This window comes from Pristiophorus japonicus, chromosome 16 (genome assembly GCF_044704955.1).
Source record: "Pristiophorus japonicus isolate sPriJap1 chromosome 16, sPriJap1.hap1, whole genome shotgun sequence".
NCBI classification, from domain to species: domain Eukaryota; kingdom Metazoa; phylum Chordata; class Chondrichthyes; family Pristiophoridae; genus Pristiophorus; species Pristiophorus japonicus.
In genome coordinates, this window is record NC_091992.1 from 83,160,571 (window position 1) to 83,179,330 (window position 18,760).

Here is an 18,760-nt window from a genome sequence, read left to right on the forward strand (position 1 = left end):
AAAAAAAATGCAACAAACAATGGGGTTCAATAAACAATATAGAATTTAATAAACAAGCAGTGAGGTTTTAGGTTATATCAGAGGTGAAAGAAGTTTTAGTACACCAGTCTTGAATTCAGCATTCTGTTTGGACTGGTCAAGACAATCACTGCCATAGCAAAATACTTAATGCATATAACGCTTCAACAAACGTGTTTACTGATTCTTCACTTTGGAAATGGAAGGGATCAAAGTTCAGCATACCATAAACATTCAATTTCAACTAGTTCTCAGTCAAGTTCAAATTTATCCTGTTTACTGTAGATTAGAATCATCATGGTGCAAGGACATTTCAAAATGAGAAACAGTTAGATAAAGTAGGAACAATCATTAATTTAATAGTTATTACTTACTGGACAAGTTAATAAGAGGCATCGCTGTACACTAAATTACCACTGGAGGATACACTTGCTTTGTCTGTTTGGCATTACTTTCTGAAGTATTATATTTCAAGAAGAGATCGTTCTCAAATGCTCTCAAATTTTAAAAAGGTGACTTAACAATATATTTTCAGTAATAAGCATTAAACAAGATTGCTATTTGTAAAGTCAAAAGGATGATTATGAACTTTAGTAACAAAAAAATATATTCAACTGGTTATTTGTTAGTTAACCAATATTTCAAATATTTTCCAGGAGTTTTATTTTAAAAAAAGGATCCAGTAACAGATCACACCACTATCAGCATGTTACAGGTTATTTCACTCAGAACTTTACGGTATCGAATCTTCTGATATTTGAGAAAAATTACCAATACACCAATGCAGAGACAACTGATATTCACTTATCCCCAATATGCTTATTTTAAGCCTTTAACTATCATACATTTTCTCCACATTTCAATGAGTAAAGTGCAAGTTCCAATACAGCATAACAAATGCAACACATCAGGAAAAAATAGTCGTTTAATAAACTTTGAAATACTTCTAGGCAGAACACTTCAGTTAATATGTCATACCACACTTTATACCTACATTAAATATGGTGCGTGCAAATTTCAATAGAAGCTACTTATTTTCTCTATAAAGTAGAATTTCTTGTGGAAATTTAGTCTTGAGAGATGTCAACTTGAAATTTTCTATTCGAAGTACAGCATACATTAGAAATTTCAAGGAGGGATATATTAGTCCTTTACAGTAGAATCTAGTTCCTTTGGACACTTAATCACGTACTCTATTTTGAACACTTTCACTTTCTCAAATCTTTTACAAATAAATGCCATTTTTTGGTGGTATTTGGAGTGGTGACGGGTGGAGGAAAAGCTAAAAACTGAAAATCAAAACACAACAAAAAAGTGATATATAAATCTCAAATCCATACATTAAAAAAGGGTTGGAGAGAAAAAAAAGCAGAGGGCTTGGAAAGAAGGAATATGCCCTTCTTTCCAAGTTTTAAATGGAGAACCCCGACTGAAAAACAGGAAAGAACACCAGGGCAAGGCCAGGGGTTTCTGCCCCATTAAATGCACTCTTTCTCCGCCACTTTTCTCCCCTCCAGGGCCCGAGCAAAGCCAGGCACAGAATCGATGTGATGAAGCCCAGCCAAAACACAAGCTTATTATTATTTCCCCTCCCCTCCTCTCTCTCCCTAAATAACAAAGACTCCCGTCTCCCCACCACCAGCCTCTGCGGGGAAAAACCTGCCAAGAAAAGATATTTCATGTTAAAATACAAGAAATTGCCCTTTTCTCTTTTTGGGGATAGGAGAGGAAGCCCTCCTTCACCACCACCTCCTCCGCTCTCACCTGGTTCAAGTCCTCGTCCGTCAGTAAGTGCACCTCCCGGGGTTTGAAGCAATTCTGACATTTGCTCTTGTTGAAAATATTGGCCTGGAATTTGCGGCACGGATTGTCCTTGGCCCCGGCCAACATCTCGGTAAAAGAAAAATAAAGAGAACAAATTTGCCCCCCACACCGAATTAAAACACAATTAATGTGCTGTTTATAATTTTTTTTTAAAATTTGCACAATTAGTCAATCACGGCGGGGTGTCCGGGGTCGGCGGCTCGTTCACTCAGATTTTAAATCCTCGGCGGTCCGCCGGTTCATCGCGGTGTCTCGTCTTGTGTTCCCCCCCACCCCGCGGATACTCGAGGCCGGTTCTCTCTGGTGGCTGGTGGCGGGCGGCGGGCGGCGGCGGCGGCTCCTCCTGCCCCTTCTCCCTGGGCTGGGCTTCACTCCATGGCCGCAGTGGGCCCCAGGCGCGCAGCGAGCGAGCAGACAAACGGACGGCAGTTGGTGCTGTGATGGCGGTGTGTGTGTGTGTGTGTGTGTGGGGGGGGGGGGGGGGCGTGATTGGCTGCGGGGGTTGGCAAATCACGGGGCGCTTCTCCGAGCTCGGTTCCCCCGGTAACGGATGTTCCGGCGGCCGCTCGCTCTGCTCTCGCTCGCGCGCGCGCGCGCTGCCCCGCCCCCACTCTCTCCGCTTTTATCAATGTCTTCGGAACAGCGCCGCCATCAGGCAGCGTGCAGCAGCGCAGCGGCGGCACCGGCCCATCGACACAGCGCTGGCCATATCTACAGCACTGGCCAGATATGCAACACCAGCACATGTATACAGCGCCAGCCCAGATCATCATCATAGGCAATCCCTCGAAGCGAGGATGACTTGCTTCCACGCTAAAAAGTTCACAGGTGTTTCAATGAAGGACCTAATATTCCAGATCCCGAACAAATTTTGAAGGGTAGAAGATGCCAGTGTGTGGATTTTTTTAACGTATGATGGCCGTTGCACACCTGCCACCACACGAGCTTGGCAGAGCTAGGTCTTGGACCAGTGGTAAAGATTACCCAAGACGAATGGAGATCAGCTCTGCTGCATGGAACTAATGTGTACACATATCACAGTGTGGACTGGCCCGTGCTGCCCTCGGGCCCTCGCCTCTTCTGGGCCCTAAACTCACACCTCTCCTAGGCCCCGGTCACTTCTCTCTACAAACTCTTGCCGCTCCTTCGCCCCTCCTGCTGTGCCTGCCCGCACTGCAATCAGCGACCTGGCTTCACAGCCGTCGCCCTCCTACAGCATCACACGCTGCTCCCTGCAGTGGTACGCCGCCGCACGCTGCTCCCTCCAATGGCCCCGGCCTGCTGATGGTCTTGCAAGCCGGAACCGCGCCAAATTTCGGGCCAGGCCACCGCAAGTTGCTCCCTCCAATGGCCCCGGCCTGCTGATGTACAGTATACAGCTCACCTATACAGCACCGGCCCATATATACAGTGTACAACCCATACATACAGCGCTGGCCAGATATGCAGCACCAGCCCATCTATACAGCACTAGCCCATATATATAATTTAGAACCCACAGACACAGCACTGGCCATAAATAAAGTATACGGCCCATCTATACAGCACCAGCCCATATATACAGTATAGAACCCATAGCCACAGCGCTGGCCATATATACAGTGTACAGCCCATCTATACAGCACCAGTCCATATATACAGTGCTGGCCATATACACTGTGTACAACCCATAGACACAGCACTGGCCATATATACAGTGTCTTTTGGATGAAATGTTAAACTGAGGCCCCATTGTTATGTATGGAGAAAGAGTCAGACTGAACACTGTGAGCTCAAAGTAAAGTATGACCTTAGTCTTTTATTGCAGGTCTCCAGAGTGCCTCTCCAACCTGTGAGGCCTCCTTAAATACCTGTGCTCCCAAGTGATTATGGGATCCCTTGGGACTCCAGGGGGTGAGCCCTCCGGTGGCTGTACAAAGTAAATACAAGTTTACATATATAACACCCATCTGCTCTCTCAAGTGGACATAAAAGATCCCATGTTAATATTTCAAAGAAGAGCAGGGGAGTTCTCCCCAGTATCCGGGGCAATATTTATCCCTCAACCAACATAACAAAAACAGTTTATCTGGTCATTATCACAATGCTGTTTGTGGGAGTTTGCTGTGCGTAAATTGGCTGCCTCGTTTCCTACATTACAACAGTGACTACACTCCAAAAGTATTTCATTGGCTGTAAAGCACTTTGTCCAGTGGTCATGAAAGGCGCTATATAAATTCAGGTGTTTTTTTATTTCTTTTTTTCTATGAAGCACCAGCCCATATATACAGTGTAATATATAGAAAATAGGTGCAGGAGTCAGCCCATCTAATGTTTTTCCCTTAGAGGATGAGGCCGGGGAATTAATAATGGGGAACATGGAGATGGCAGAAACTCTGAACAAATATTTTGTATCAGTCTTTACGGTAGAGGACACTAACAATATTCCAACAGTGGATAGTCAAGGGGCTATAGCGGGGAAGGAACGTAACACAATCACAATCACTAAGGAGGTGGTACTCAGTAAGATAATGGGACTAAAGGCAGATAAATCCCCTGGACCTGATGGCTTGCATCCTAGGGTCTTAAGAGAAGTAGCTGCAGGGATTGTGGATGCATTGGTTGTAATTTACTAAAATTCCCTGGATTCTGGGGAGCTCCCAGCAGATTGGAAAACTGCAAATGTAACGCCCCTATTTAAAAAAGGAGGCAGACAAAAAGCAGGCAACTATAGACCAGTTAGCCTAATATCTGTGGTTGGGAAAATGTTGGAGTCCATTATTAAAGAAGCAGTAGCAGGACATTTGGAAAAGCCAAATTTGGTCAGGCAGAGTCAGCATGGATTTATGAAGGGGAAGTCATGTTTGACAAATTTGCTGGAGTTCTTTACGGATGTAATGAACAAGGTGGATAAAGGGGAACCAGTGGATGTGGTGTATTTGGACTTCCAGAAGGCATTTGTCAAGGTGCCACATAAAAGGTTACTGCACAAGATAAAAGTTCACGGGGTTGGGGTAATATATTAGCATGGATAGAGGATTGGCTAACTAACTAACAGAGAACAGAAAGTCGGGATAAATAGTTCATTCTCTGGTTGGCAACCAGTAACTAGTGGGGTGCCGCAGGGATCAGTGCTGGGACCCCAACTATTTACAATCTATATAAACGACTTGGAAGAAGGGACTGAGTGTAACGTAGCCAAGTTTGCTGATGATACAAAGATGGGAGGAAAAGCAATGTGTAAGGAGGACACAAAAAATCTGCAAAAGGACATAGACAGGCTAAGTGAGTGAGCAAAAATTTGGCAGATGGCGTATAATATTGGAAAGTGTGAGGTCATGCACTTTGGCAGAAAAAAATCAAAGAGCAAGTTATTATTTAAATAGAGAAAGATTGCAATGTGCCGCAGTACAGCGCAACTTGGGGGTACTTGTGCATGAAACACAAAGGGATAGTATGCAGGTTCAGCAAGTGATCAGGATGGCCAATGGTATCTTGGCCTTTATTGCAAAGGGGATGGAGTATAAAAGCGGGGAAGTCTTGCTACAGCTATATAAGATATTGGTGAGGCCACACCTGGAATACTGCGTGCAGTTTTGGTTTCCATATTTACGAAAGAATATACTTGCTTTGGAGGCGGTTCAGAGAAGGTTCACTAGGTTGATTCTGGGGATAAGAGGGTTGACTTATGAGGAAAGGTTGAGTAGGTTGGGCCTATACTCATTGGAATTCAGAAGAATGAGTGGTAATCTTATCAAAACGTATAAGATTATGAGAGGGTTTGACAAGGTGGATGCAGAGAGGATGTTTCCACTGATGGGGGAGACTAGAACTAGAGGGCATGATCTTAGAATAAGGGGCTGCCCATTTAAAACAGAGACGAGGAGAAATTTCTTCTCTCAGTGGGTTGTAAATCTATGGAATTTCCTGCCTCAGAGAGCTGTGGAAGCTGGGACATTGAATAAATTTAAGACAGAAATAGACAGTTTCATAAACGATAAGGGGATAAGGTGTTATGGGGAGCGGGCAGGGAAGTGGAGCTGAGTCCATGATCAGATCAGCCATGGTCTTATTGAATGGTGGAGCAGGCTCGAGGGGCCGCATGGCCTACTCCTGTTCCTATTTCTTATGCTCTTATGTTCTTATTATCTATACAGCACCAGCCCTTAGACACTGTGCTGGCCATATAACATCAAAAGTCTTCTATAGGCATATAAATAATAAACAGGTAGTAAGAGGAGGTGTGGGGCTGATTAAGAACCAAAAAGGAGATCTACGCATGGGGGCAGAGGGTATGGCTGAAATATTAAATGAATACTTTGCATCTGTCTTCACCAAGGAGGAAGATGCTGCCAAAGTCATCATGAAATAGGAGGTAGTTGAGATACCACAAAGATAAAAATTGATAAAGAGGAGGTACAAGAAAGGCTGTCTGAACTTAAAGTGGATAAGTCACCAGGACCAGATGGAATGCATCCTAGAATGCTGAGGAAGGTTAAGCAGGAAATCACGGCGGTACGCGCCATAATCTTCCAATCCTCTTTAGATACAGGTGTTGGTGCCAGAGGACTGGAGAATAGCAAATTCAAAAAAGGGTGTAAGGATAAACCCAGCAACTACAGGCCAGTTAGTTTAACCTAGGTAGTGGGGAAGCTTTTGGAAACAATAATCAGGGACAAAGCTAACAGTTACTTGGACAAGTGTGGATTAATTAAGGAAAGCCAGCATGGAGTTGTTAAAGGCAAATGATATTTAACTAACTTGATCGAGTTTTTTGATGAGGTAACAGAGAGGGTTGATGTGGGCAATACAGTTGACGTGGTGTATATGGACTTCCAAAAGGCATTTGATAAAGTGCCACATAATAGGCTTGTCAGCAAAGTTGAAGCCCATGGAATAAAAGGGACAGTAGCAGCATGGATATGAAATTGGCTAAGTGACAGGAAACAGAGAGTAGTGGTGAACAGTTGTTTTTTTGGACTGCAGGAAGGTATACAGTAGTGTTCCCCAGGAGTCGGTACTAGGACTACTGCTTATCTTGATATATATTAATGATTTGACGTGGGAGTACAGGACATAATTTCAAAATTTGCAGGTGACACAAAACTTGAAAGTATAGTGAACAGTGAGGAGGATGGTGATAGACTTCACATAGACAGGCTGGTGAAATGGGCGGGCACATGGCAGATAAAATTTAATACAGAAAAGTGCGAAGTGATACATTTTGGTAGGAAGAATGAGGAAGGGCAATATAAACTAAAGGGTACAATTCTAAAGGGGGTGCATGAACAAAGAGACCTGGGGTAGATGTGCAAAAATGATTGAAGATGGTAGGGCAGACGGAGAAAGCGGTTAAAAAGGCATACGGGATCCTGGGCTTCATAAATAGAGGCAAAGATTACAAAAGCAAGGAAGTTATCATGAAGCTGTATAAAACACAGGTTCAGACTCAACTGGAGTATTGCGTCCAATTCTGGGCACCGCACTTTAGGAAGGTCTTAGAGAGGGTGCAGAAAATATTTATTGCAGGGATTGCAGGGATGAGGGACTTCTGTTACGTGGATAGACTGGAGAAGCTGGGGTTGTTCTCATTAAAGCAGAGAAGGTTGAGAGGAGATGTGATAGAAGTATTCAAAATTATGAGGTATCTTGACAGAGTAGACAGAGAGAAACTGTTCCCATTGGCGGAAGGGTTGAGAACCAGAGATCACAGATTAAAAGTGATTGGCAAAAGAACCAAAGGCGACATGAGGAAAAACTTTTTTATGCAGCGAATGGTTAGGATCTGGAATGCACTGCCTGAAAGGGTGGTGGAGGCAGATTCAGTCGAGGCTTTCAAAAGGAAGTTGGATAAGTACCTGAAGGAAAAAAAAATGCAGGGCTACGGGGAAAGAGCGGGGGAGTGGGACTAGCTGAAGTGCTCTTGCAGAGAGCCAGTATGGGCTCGACGGGCCGAATGGCCTCCTTCAATGCCGAAACCATTCTATGATTTAATTATTCTATATATACCGTGCTGGCCATATATACAGTATAGAACTCATAGACACAGCGCTGGCCATATATACGGTGTACAGCCCACGTATACCATGCTGGTCATATATACTCAGTGCTGGCCATCTATACAGTATACAGTTCATCGACACTGTGCTGGCCATTTTCTTTTATTCGTTCCTGGGATGTGGGCATCACTGGCAAGGCCAGCATTTATTGCCCATCCCTAAACATATACAGTATAGAATTCATAGACACAACACTGGCCATATATACAATATAAAATCCATAAACACAGTGCAGACCACATATACAGCACATAAACAGTGGCACATCGTATATATACAGTGCTGGCCATATATAGCCCATATATGCAGGACCAGACCATATATACAGTGCCAGCTCATAGACACGGTGCTGGCCATTTATATAGTGCCAGGGCATAGACACAAACAGTACTGGCCATACATACAGTGCCAGGCCATATATACATCCCTGCCCCTATATACACCGGCCATATTTACAATGCCAGTCAATATTTACAGTATACAACACCAAAACAGCACCACTTCATATATACAGCACTAACCATATGTACAGCACTGACTGTATATATAGTACCTGACACCAATACAGCACTGACCATATAGACAGTGCTAGTTCATAAACACAGCACTGACCAGACATACCAGACACAGGTAGAGTGGCACCTCTTATGTAGCCGATTCATGCAGGACTGGTCCACATATGCAACACTACCATATTGTTAGCATTGCCATGAATACTACGCTAGCTGTTACACATAGCACCAGACATTGATAAATCACTAACCATGAACACAGCACTGGCCACAGATACAGTATCAGCCATATACACAATCCTCATCATACAATTTCTAACTCACTCTTTCCTAGCCTTTTCCTCTACAATTTGCAAGACTTTAAGATCCATTCTCTGGGTCATCTAATTATATCTGCTGATTTACCTTATCTTTTGCCTTTTACAATCTTGACATACCAAGGCCCTTCACCTTCTGTTATTTTCAGTGTATGCTACATAGAAATTTATTAACAGTATGCACCATTATAATTATTAGTGAAATATTATCAATGTAAAATTGGCATTATTAATGAGCATTAAAAGTTATGCAATGTAAGAATTAGTGATTTATATCAACAATTTATTAAAATCTTTGGTGTACTATTGTCACCAGTAATTTGTTAGTAGTTTAATGTCAATCATTAGTAATTTATATAAATGATTTCTTAAAATTAGTAGCATACTATTGTTACCAGTGATCCGTAGTTTAGTGTCGATAATTAATGATCGACTTTTTTTATTATTAGTGAAACTTGTCAGTGATGTATTATTAGTGATTCAGCTCTGATTTGGTATTATTAGTTATTATGATTATTAGTGAGTTATTACTATTACTGATATACCTATCTGAATGAATAATTATTAGTAATATAAGCCTTAAAATTAGAGTTTGTAATTAGTGTTCAAATGCTTACTGTGCTCATATGACATTCCAATGTCCTCTATTTTAATGAAGACATTACCTCACTTAAAATAAACAAGTTAATGCAGGTTTCTGTAATTTATTTGTTCATGGGATGTGGGTGTCGCTTGCAAGGCCATAAACTGCTACAGTCCATGTGGTGAAGGCACTCCCACAATTCTATTACAAAGGGAGTTCCAGGATTTTTACCCAGCGATGATGAAGGAATGGCGATATATTTCCAAGTCAGGATGGTGTGTGACTTGGAGAGGAACTTGCAGGTGAAGCTGTTCCTATGCACCTGCTGCCCTTGTCCTTCTAGGTGGTAAAGGCCACGGATTTGGTAGGGACTGCCAAAGAAGCCTTGGCGAGTTGCTGCAGTGCATTTTGTAGATGGCACACACTGCAGCCACGGTGCGTCGGTGGTGGAGGGAGTGATTGTTTAAGGTGGTGGATGGGGTGCCAATCAAGCAGACTGATTTGTCCTGGATGGTGTCGAGCTTCTTGAGTATTGTTGGAGCTGCACTCATCTAAGCAAGTGGAGAGTATTCCATCACACTCCTGTCTTGTGCCATGTAGATGGTGGAAAGGCTTTGAGGAGTCAGGAGGTAAGACATTCGCCGCAAAATACCCAGCCTCTGTCGTGCTCTTGTTGCCACAGTATTTATGTGGCTAGGCCAGTCAAGTTTCTGATCAATGGTGACCTTCCAGGATGTTGATGCTGGGAGATTCGGCAATGGCAAGGCCATTGAATGTCAAGGTGCAGTGGTTAGACTCTCACTTGTTGAAGATAGTCATTGCCTGGCACTTGTGTGGCACAAATGTTACTTGCCATTTATCAGCCTAAGCCTGAATGTTGTCCAGGTCTTGCTGCATGCGGGCCTGGACTGCTTCATTATCTGAGGAGTTGCGAATGGCACTGAACACTGTGCGGTCATCAGTGAACATCCCCAGTTCTGACCTAATGATGGAGGGAAGGTCAATGATGAAGCAGCTGAAGATGATTGGGTCTAGGACACTGCTCTGAGGAACTCCTACAGCAAAGTCCTGGGGCTGAGAGGTTTGACCTCCAAAAACAACAACCATCTTCCCTTGTGCTAGGTCATCATCATCATAGGCAATCCCTCAGAATCAAGGAAGACTTGCTTCTGCTCTGGTCCTTAGGTGGTTGAACAGTCCAATACGAGAGCCACAGTCCCTGTCACAGGTGGGACAGATTTGCCGCACACTCTTTCCGCTGCCTGCGCTTGATTTCTGCATGCTCTCAGCGATGAGACACGAGGTGCTCAGCCCCCTCCCGGGTGCACTTCCTCCACTTAGGGCGGTCTTTGGCCAGGGACTCCCAGGTGTCGGTGGGGATGTTGCACTTTATCAGGGAGGCTTTGAGGGTGTCCTTGTAACGTTTCTTCTGCCCACCTTTGGCTCATTTGTTGTGAAGGAGTTCCGAGTAGAGCGCTTGCTTTGGGAGTCTCGTGTCTGGCATGCGGACAATGTGGCCTGCCCAGCGGAGCTGATTAAGTGTAGTCAGTGCTTCAATGCTGGGGATGTTGGCCTGGTCATAAAAAACGACTGCAAAAGTTTCTACAAATTCGTAAAAAGAAAAAGATTAGCGAAGACAAATGTAGGTCCTTTACAGACAGAAACGGGAGAATTTGTAATGGGGAACAAGGAAATGGCAGAACAATTAAATAAATACTTCGGTTCTGTCTTCATGGAAGAGGACACAAATAACGTCCCAGAAATGCTAGGGAACCAAGGGTCTAGTGAGCAAGAGGAATGAAAAGAAATGATTATTAGTAAGAAAATGATACTGGAGAAACTAATGGGACTGAAGGCCGATAAATCCCCAGGGCCCGATGGTCTGCATCCCAGAGTACTAAAAGAGGTAGCCATGGAAATAGTAGATGCATTGGTTGTCATCTTCCAAAATTCTACAGATCATGGAACAGTCCCTGCAGATTAGAGGGTGGCAAATGAAACCCCACTATTTAAAAAAAGGCGGGAGAGCGAAAAAGGGGAACTACAATCTGGTTAGCTTAACATCAGTAGTAGGGAAAATGCTAGAGTTTATTATAAAGGATGTGATAATGGCACACTTAGATAATATCGACGGTATTAAACAAAGTCAACATGGATTTATGAAAGGAAAATCATGTTTGACAAACCTACTGGAGTTTTTTGAGGATGTAACTGATAGAATAGTTAAGGGAGAACCAGCGGATGTTGTGTATTTGGATTTTCAGAAGGCCTTTGATAAAGTCCCACATAAGAGGTTATTGTGCAAAATTAAAGCACATAGGATTGGGGGTAATGTATTGGCATGGATTGAAAATTGGTTTACTGATACGTGGCATGTATTCTACTCCATTGTAATCCATGTATAAACTGACCTAAGTTGTACACCGTGAGAACACTGACCAGTTGGTGGTGAACTTGTGGGAGACAATCCTAACCTGGACTTTCAGGTATAAAAGGGGAAGCTCCACCCATCTTCTCCACTTCAGTGCTGGCTAATAAAGGACTGGTGACCTTCTCTCTAGTATGGGCCTCGTGTGCATTTGTACCAATAGTAAGGACATATTATTGGCGACGAGAAACTGGGATTTAAACCACGTGAGTATGGCCACTATCATCACAGATGAGAGGTACTGTGTTGGTGATGATTGGGACGATTTTATTGAGAGACTACAGCAAAGTTTCTAAGAAGGCTGGGATAGGATTCGGCCGACAAACGCAGGACTCATCTCCTGATGGTTTGTGGATCCAGGACGTACTCCCTGATGAAGGACCTTCTAGCGCCAGAGAAGCCGGCGGACAAGACTTTTGAAGAGCTCAGTAAGTTGATCGGGGACCACTTTAAACCGGCGAGCAGCATGCGCATGGCGAGACACTGGTTTTACACGCACAGGCGGCGAGAAGGGCAAAGCTTTCCAGACTTTGTGGCAGATCTCGACTGGCGAGCCTATGTAAGTTCCCAGATGCATGCAGAGCGGAGATGCTTCGAGGCTTTTTTATTGAGGGCATCGGGCACGCTGGGGTTTTCAGGAAACTGATTGAGACCAAAGACTTGACCCTGGAAACGGCGGCTTTAATGGCCCAGACATTTATCTCAGGGGAGGAAGAGACCAGAATGATGTTTGACAAAAATCTTGGTTTAAATGCAGCAAATGGACAGGAAGTCAACATTGTTAACGCGGCACACAGTTCTCCAGGCAGACAGGGGCAATCGGACATGCCCGAGCATGTAGTCGAACCCAAAGGGGGAATTCAACGGCGATTCATGCCATCGCAAGGGACAATGCGGCCAGTAATGGGGCCATCAACACCTGTCAATGGTGCGTTTAAGGACAGTTACAGAGACAGTCAGAGATGATCGACTGGTAATGCACCTTTTGTTTCCAACAACGGCTCATGTTGGAGGTGTGGATGCAAACACACAGCCAGAGCTTGCAGGTATCAGCAATATACCTGCAGAAATTGCAACATCAGCGGTCACTTGGCGCGTATGTGCAGGAAGCCTGCAGCCAGGTTGATGTACGAGGAGGACGGGCCCGATGTAAGCCCGACGAGGCCAACTGGACACTGGGGGAAATCGCTGGAAGCTGAAGTTCAGCGAGTTCATGTGGAGCACATATACAGTTCATACACCAGGACGCCACCGATAATGATGAAAGTGCTCCTCAATGGCATCCCAGTATCAATGGAGCTAGACACGGAGGCCGGCCACTCCCTGATGAGTATCAAACAGTTCGACAAGTTGTGGGTGTCCAAGGCCAGGAGGCCAAAATTATTGCCGATTGACGCACAGCTATGGACATATACAAAGGAGATCATTCCGGTGCTAGGCAGCGCCACGGTAGTCGTGACCCGCAAAAATTCGGAGAACAGGTTGCCACTCTGGATTGTCCCATGAGATGGTCCCACACTGCTGGGGAGGAGTTGGCTTGCTGTCATGAACTGGAAATGGGGCGATGTCAATGCAATTTCCTCTGTGGAGCGAATATCATGCTCACAGGTCCTGGACAAATTTGACTCACTATTTCAACCCGGCATCGGCACTTTCATGGGGACCAAGGTAGTGATTCACATAAACCCAAATGCCAGGCCAGTACACCACAAGGCCAGAGCGGTGCCGTACGTGATGCGGGAAAAGATAGAAGGCGAATTGGACCGCCTGCTGAGGGAAGGCTTTATCTCGCCAGTCGAATTCAGTGACTGGGCGAGCCCGATTGTGCCGGTGCTCAAGGCGGATGGGTCGGTCAGGATATGTGGTGATTACAAGGCCACTATCAATCGGGTGTCATTCCAAAACCAGTACCCGCTACCGAGAGCGGAGGACCTCTTTGCGATACTATCCGGTGGCAAACTTTTTTCAAAATTGGACCTGACCTCAGCTTACATGACCCAGGAGCTGGCGAGTGAGTCGAAGAAGCTGACCACCATCACGACACACAAAGGGTTGTTTGAGTACAACAGATGTCTGTTCGGGATTCGCTCGGCCTCCGCAATCTTTCAAGGAAACATGGAAAATCTCCTCAAGTCGATTCCAAGGACGGTGGTTTATCAAGACGACATCCTCATCATGGGTTGTGATACTGAAGAGCACCTCCACAACCTGGAGGAGGTGCTACGCAGACTGGACCGGGTAGGTCTGCGACTGAAAAAGGCGAAGTGCATCTTCCTAGCTCCAGAGGTAGAATTCCTGGGGATGAGGGTAGCAGCAGACGGGATCAGACCTACTGCGTCCAAAACGGAAGCGATCCAGAGAGCATACAGACCCCGTAACACGATGGAGCTGCGTTCGTTCCTGGGGCTACTGAACTATTTTGGTAACTTTCTTCACAAATTGAGCACGCTGCTAGAGCCGCTACACGTGCTTCAACGCAAAGATCGCGAATGGGTTTGCGGGGACAGCCAGGAAAGGGCTTTTGACGAAGCACGCAATTTGTTATGCTCCAAAAATCTGTTAATGCTATGTGATCCATGTAAGAAACTTGTTTTAACGTGCGATGCTTCGTCCTATGGGATCGGGTGTGTGTTGCAGCATATTAATGCCAAGGGTCAGTTACAGCCGGTAGCTTATGCCTCCAGGAGTCTGTCCCAGGCAGAAAGGAGCTACGGGATGGTAGAAAAGGAAGCGCTTGCATGTGTATATGCAGTAAAAGAAGTGCACCAGTACCTGTTTGGCAGGAAATTTGAGCTGGAGACAGATCACAAACCCCTAACGTCCTTTTTGGCCGACAACAAGGCCATAAATACAAATGCGGCGGCCCGCATACAGAGGTGGGCACTTACGTTGGCCGCCTATGACTATACAATTCGGCACAGACCGGGCACTGAAAACTGCGCCGATGCACTCAGCAGGCTCCCACTAGCCACCACCGAGGGGGCAACCAACCATGCTGCTGAGATGGTCATGGCTGTTGAAGCTTTTGAAAGCGAAGGCTCACCCGTGACAGCCCGTCAGATCAAAGCCTGGACAAATAGAGACCTGCTACTGTCTTTAGTCAAGAAATGTGTCCTGAATGGGGACTGGGCAGTCACGTACGGGGCATGCCCTGAGGAATTTAAACCATTTCACAGGCGCAAGGATGAACTCTCGATTCAGGCCGATTGTCTACTATGGGGAAACCGAGTAGTCATGCCCCAGATGGGCAGAGAGGCGTTCATCCGAGAACTCCACAATGAGCACCCGGGCATTGTCATGATGAAGGCAATTGCCAGGTCACACGTTTGGTGGCCAGGGATAGATGCAGACCTGGAACTTTATGTTCGCAGGTGCAACATGTGTGCCCAGCTGGGCAATGCGCCCAGGGAAGCCCCCCTTAGCCCCTGGTCCTGGCCCGCCAGGCCATGGTCACGCATCCATGTGGACTATGCAGGTCCTTTCATGGAAAAAATGTTTTTGGTTGCAGTATGACATTCTCAATTCAAGCACATCCTCTGCCATGGTAGAAAGTCTACGGACAATGTTCGCCGCCCATGGTCTACCGGACGTCTTGGTCAGCGACAATGGTCCGTGCTTTACCAGCATTGACTTCATGGCAGGAAATGGTATCAACCATGTCAGAACGGCACCGTTCAAGCCGGCCTCAAATGGCCAGGCGGAACGAGCAGTGCAGATAATCAAACAAGGGATGCTCAGAATCCAAGGGGGTTCCCTACAAAGCCGCTTATCATGCCTCCTGTTGGTCAATAGATCCCGACCACACTCGCTCACAGGGGTTCCACCCGCAAAGCTGCTAATGAAAAGGACGCTCAAAACCAGGTTATCCCTTATACACCCCACCATGAAAGAAATTGTTGAGAGCAGGCGCCGGTCACAATGTGACTATCATGACGGGAATGCGAGGGCGCGATGTATTGATGTCAATGACCCTGTCTTTGTCCTCAACTACGCTGCAGGGCCTAAATGGCTTGCAGGCACTCTGATTGCCAAAGAGGGGAATAGGATTCTGGTAGTTAAACTTGTCATGTATTCAAGCAGCATTGTAACCCATGTATAATCTGACCTAAGTTGTACACTGTGAGAACAATGACCACTAGGTGGTGAACTTGTGGGAGACACTCCTAACCTGGACCTTCAGATATAAAAGGGCAAGCTCCACCCACTTCCATCACTTGAGTGCTAAGGAATAAAGGACAGGTCACAGAGTGACCTTCTCTCAAGCATGGGCCTCGTGTGCATTTATACTGTATAGTAAGGACGTATCAATGGCGATGAGAAATTGGGATTTAAACCACGCGAGCATGGCCACGAGCAGAACAGATGAGAGGTACTGTGTTAAGGAATGGTTGGGACAGAGATTCAACATTGTTAAAGCAGCACACAGTTCTCCAGGCAAACAAGGGCAGTCGGGCATGCCCCAACATGTAGCCGAACCCAGAGGGGGAGTTCGACAGAGACAATGGCAAGCTGAACAGCGATTCACGCCATTGCAAGGGACAATGCGGCCAGTAATGGGGCCATCAACACCTGTTAAAGGCGCACTCAAGGACAATAACAGGGGCAGTCAGGGACGATCGACTTGCAAGGGACCTTTTGTTTCAAACAGCAGCTCATGTTAGAGGCGTGGAGGCACACACTCAGCCGGTGTTTGCAGAGATGAGCAAAATACCTGCAGAAATTGCAGAAATGAACGCTGGGGGAAATCGCTGGAAGCTGAAGTTCAGTGAATGGACAAATCTGCCGCAAACACATGGATCAAACAAAAAGGAGGTTCAGCAACTCCATAGAAGAAGCAGAGGAAGAACACGATATAGAGTTCACTCCACCACAGGTGACCGAACACTGGAACCAAGTGGAGGAGAGCCCAGTCACTGTGGGCAGTCAGGACAGGTCTGAGGCACCGCAAACAGCAGACACTCAGGCCAGCGCCCAACAACCGGAGCCCCAACTCAGGCACCCTACAAGGGAGCGTAAACCACCAGAGACTTAACCTGTGATCCCAATAAGACTTTGCGGGGGAGGTGATGTCATGTATTCTACTGTCATTGTAATCCATGTATAAACTGACCTAAGTTGTACACCGTGAGAACACTGACCACTAGGTGGTGAACTTGTGGGAGACACTCCTAACCTGGACTTTCAGGTATAAAAGGGGAAGCTCCACCCATCTTCTCCACTTCAGTGTTGGCTAATAAAGGACTGGTCACAGAGTGACCTTCTCTCTAGTATGGGCCTCGTGTGCATTTGTACTGTATAGTAAGGGCATATTAATAGGAAACAGAGAGTAGCAATAAACGGGTCTTTTTCGGGGTGGCGAGCAGTGACTAGTGGGGTACCACAGGGATCAGTGCTTGGGCCCCAGCTATTCACAATGTATATAAATGATTTTGATGAGGGAACCAAATGTAATATTTCCAAGTTTGCTGATGACACAAAACTAGGTGGGATTGTGAGTTGTGAGGAGGATGCAAAGACGCTGCAAGGCGATTTAGATAGGTTGAGGGAGTAGGCAAACACATGGCAGATGCAGTATAACGTGGATAAATGTGAAGTTATCCACTTTGTAGGAAAACATAAGGACATGGTATTATTTAAATGGTGATGGCTTGGGAAGTGTCGATGTACAGAAGGACCTGGGTGTCCTTGTACACCAGTCATTGAAACCAAACATGCAGGTGCAGCAAGCAATTAGGAAGGCAAATGGTATGTTGGCCTTCATTGCAAGAGGATTTGGTACAGGAGCAAGGATGTCTTACTACAGTTATACAGGGCCTTGGTGAGACCGCACCAAGAGTATTGTGTGCAGTTTTGGTCTCCTTACCGAAGAAAAGATATACTTGCCATAGAGCAACTGCAGCGATGGTTCACCAGACTGATTTCTGTGATGGCAGGACTGTCGTATGAGGAGAGATTAGGTTGACTAGGCCTGTATTCACTAGAGTTTAGAAGTATGAGAGTGGATCTCATTGAAACATATAAAATTCTGACTGGATTGGATAGACTGGATGCGGGGAAGATGTTTTCCCTGGCTGGGAAGTCTAGAACAAGGGTCACAGTCTCAGGATACCGGGTAGGAAATTTAGGACTGAGATGAGGAGAAATTTTTTCACTCAGAGGTGGTGAACTTGTGGAATTCTCTACCACAGAAGGCTGTGGAGGCCAAGTCACTGAATATATTTAAGAGGGAGACAGACAGATTTCTAGAAACAAAAGGCATCAAGGGGAAAAGCGGGAATATGATGTTGAGATCGAGGATCAGCCCCAGCTGTTTACACTGTACATTAATGATTTAGATGAGGGGATTAAATGTAGTATCTCCAAATTTGCGGATGACACTAAGTTGGGTGGCAGTGTGAGCTGCGAGGAGGATGCTGTGAGGCTGCAGAGCGACTTGGATAGGTTAGGTGAGTGGGCAAATGCATGGCAGATGAAGTATAATGTGGATAAATGTGAGGTTATCCACTTTGGTGGTAAAAACAGAGAGACAGACTATTATCTGAATGGTGACAGATTAGGAAAAGGGGAGGTGCAAAGAGACCTGGGTGTCATGGTACATCAGTCATTGAAGGTTGGCATGCAGGTGCAGCAGGCGGTTAAGAAAGCAAATGGCATGTTGGCCTTCATAGCAAGGGGATTTGAGTACAGGGGCAGGGAGGTGTTGCTACAGTTGTACAGGGCATTGGTGAGGCCACACCTGGAGTATTGTGTACAGTTTTGGTCTCCTAACTTGAGGAAGGACATTCTTGCTATTGAGGGAGTGCAGCGAAGGTTCACCAGACTGATTCCCGGGATGGCGGGACTGACCTATCAAGAAAGACTGGATCAACTGGGCTTGTATTCACTGGAGTTCAGAAGAATGAGAGGGGACCTCATAGAAACATATAAAATTCTGACGGGGTTAGACAGGTTAGATGCAGGAAGAATGTTCCCAATGTTGGGGAAGTCCAGAACCAGGGGTCACAGTCTAAGGATAAGGGGTAAGCCATTTAGGACCGAGA

At 45.7% G+C, this 18,760-nt stretch overlaps 1 protein-coding gene across 4 annotated transcripts in view; it reads right to left on the reverse strand.

Moving 5' to 3' along the window:
- LOC139226625 (putative leucine-rich repeat-containing protein DDB_G0290503) overlaps positions 1 to 18,760 on the reverse strand; it is a 465,741-nt gene that overhangs the window by 417,307 nt on the left and 29,674 nt on the right. For 2 of the 4 annotated variants that reach the window (XM_070857510.1, XM_070857511.1), the window contains exon 1: positions 1,783 to 2,321. The exons of the other annotated variants lie outside the window; for them this stretch is intronic. In XM_070857510.1, coding sequence (XP_070713611.1) covers positions 1,783 to 1,908 — 126 coding nt within the window. In that variant the 5' untranslated portion in view covers positions 1,909 to 2,321. Of the gene's footprint in view, positions 1 to 1,782; positions 2,322 to 18,760 lie in introns of those variants that run through there. 4 annotated transcript variants of the gene reach the window in all.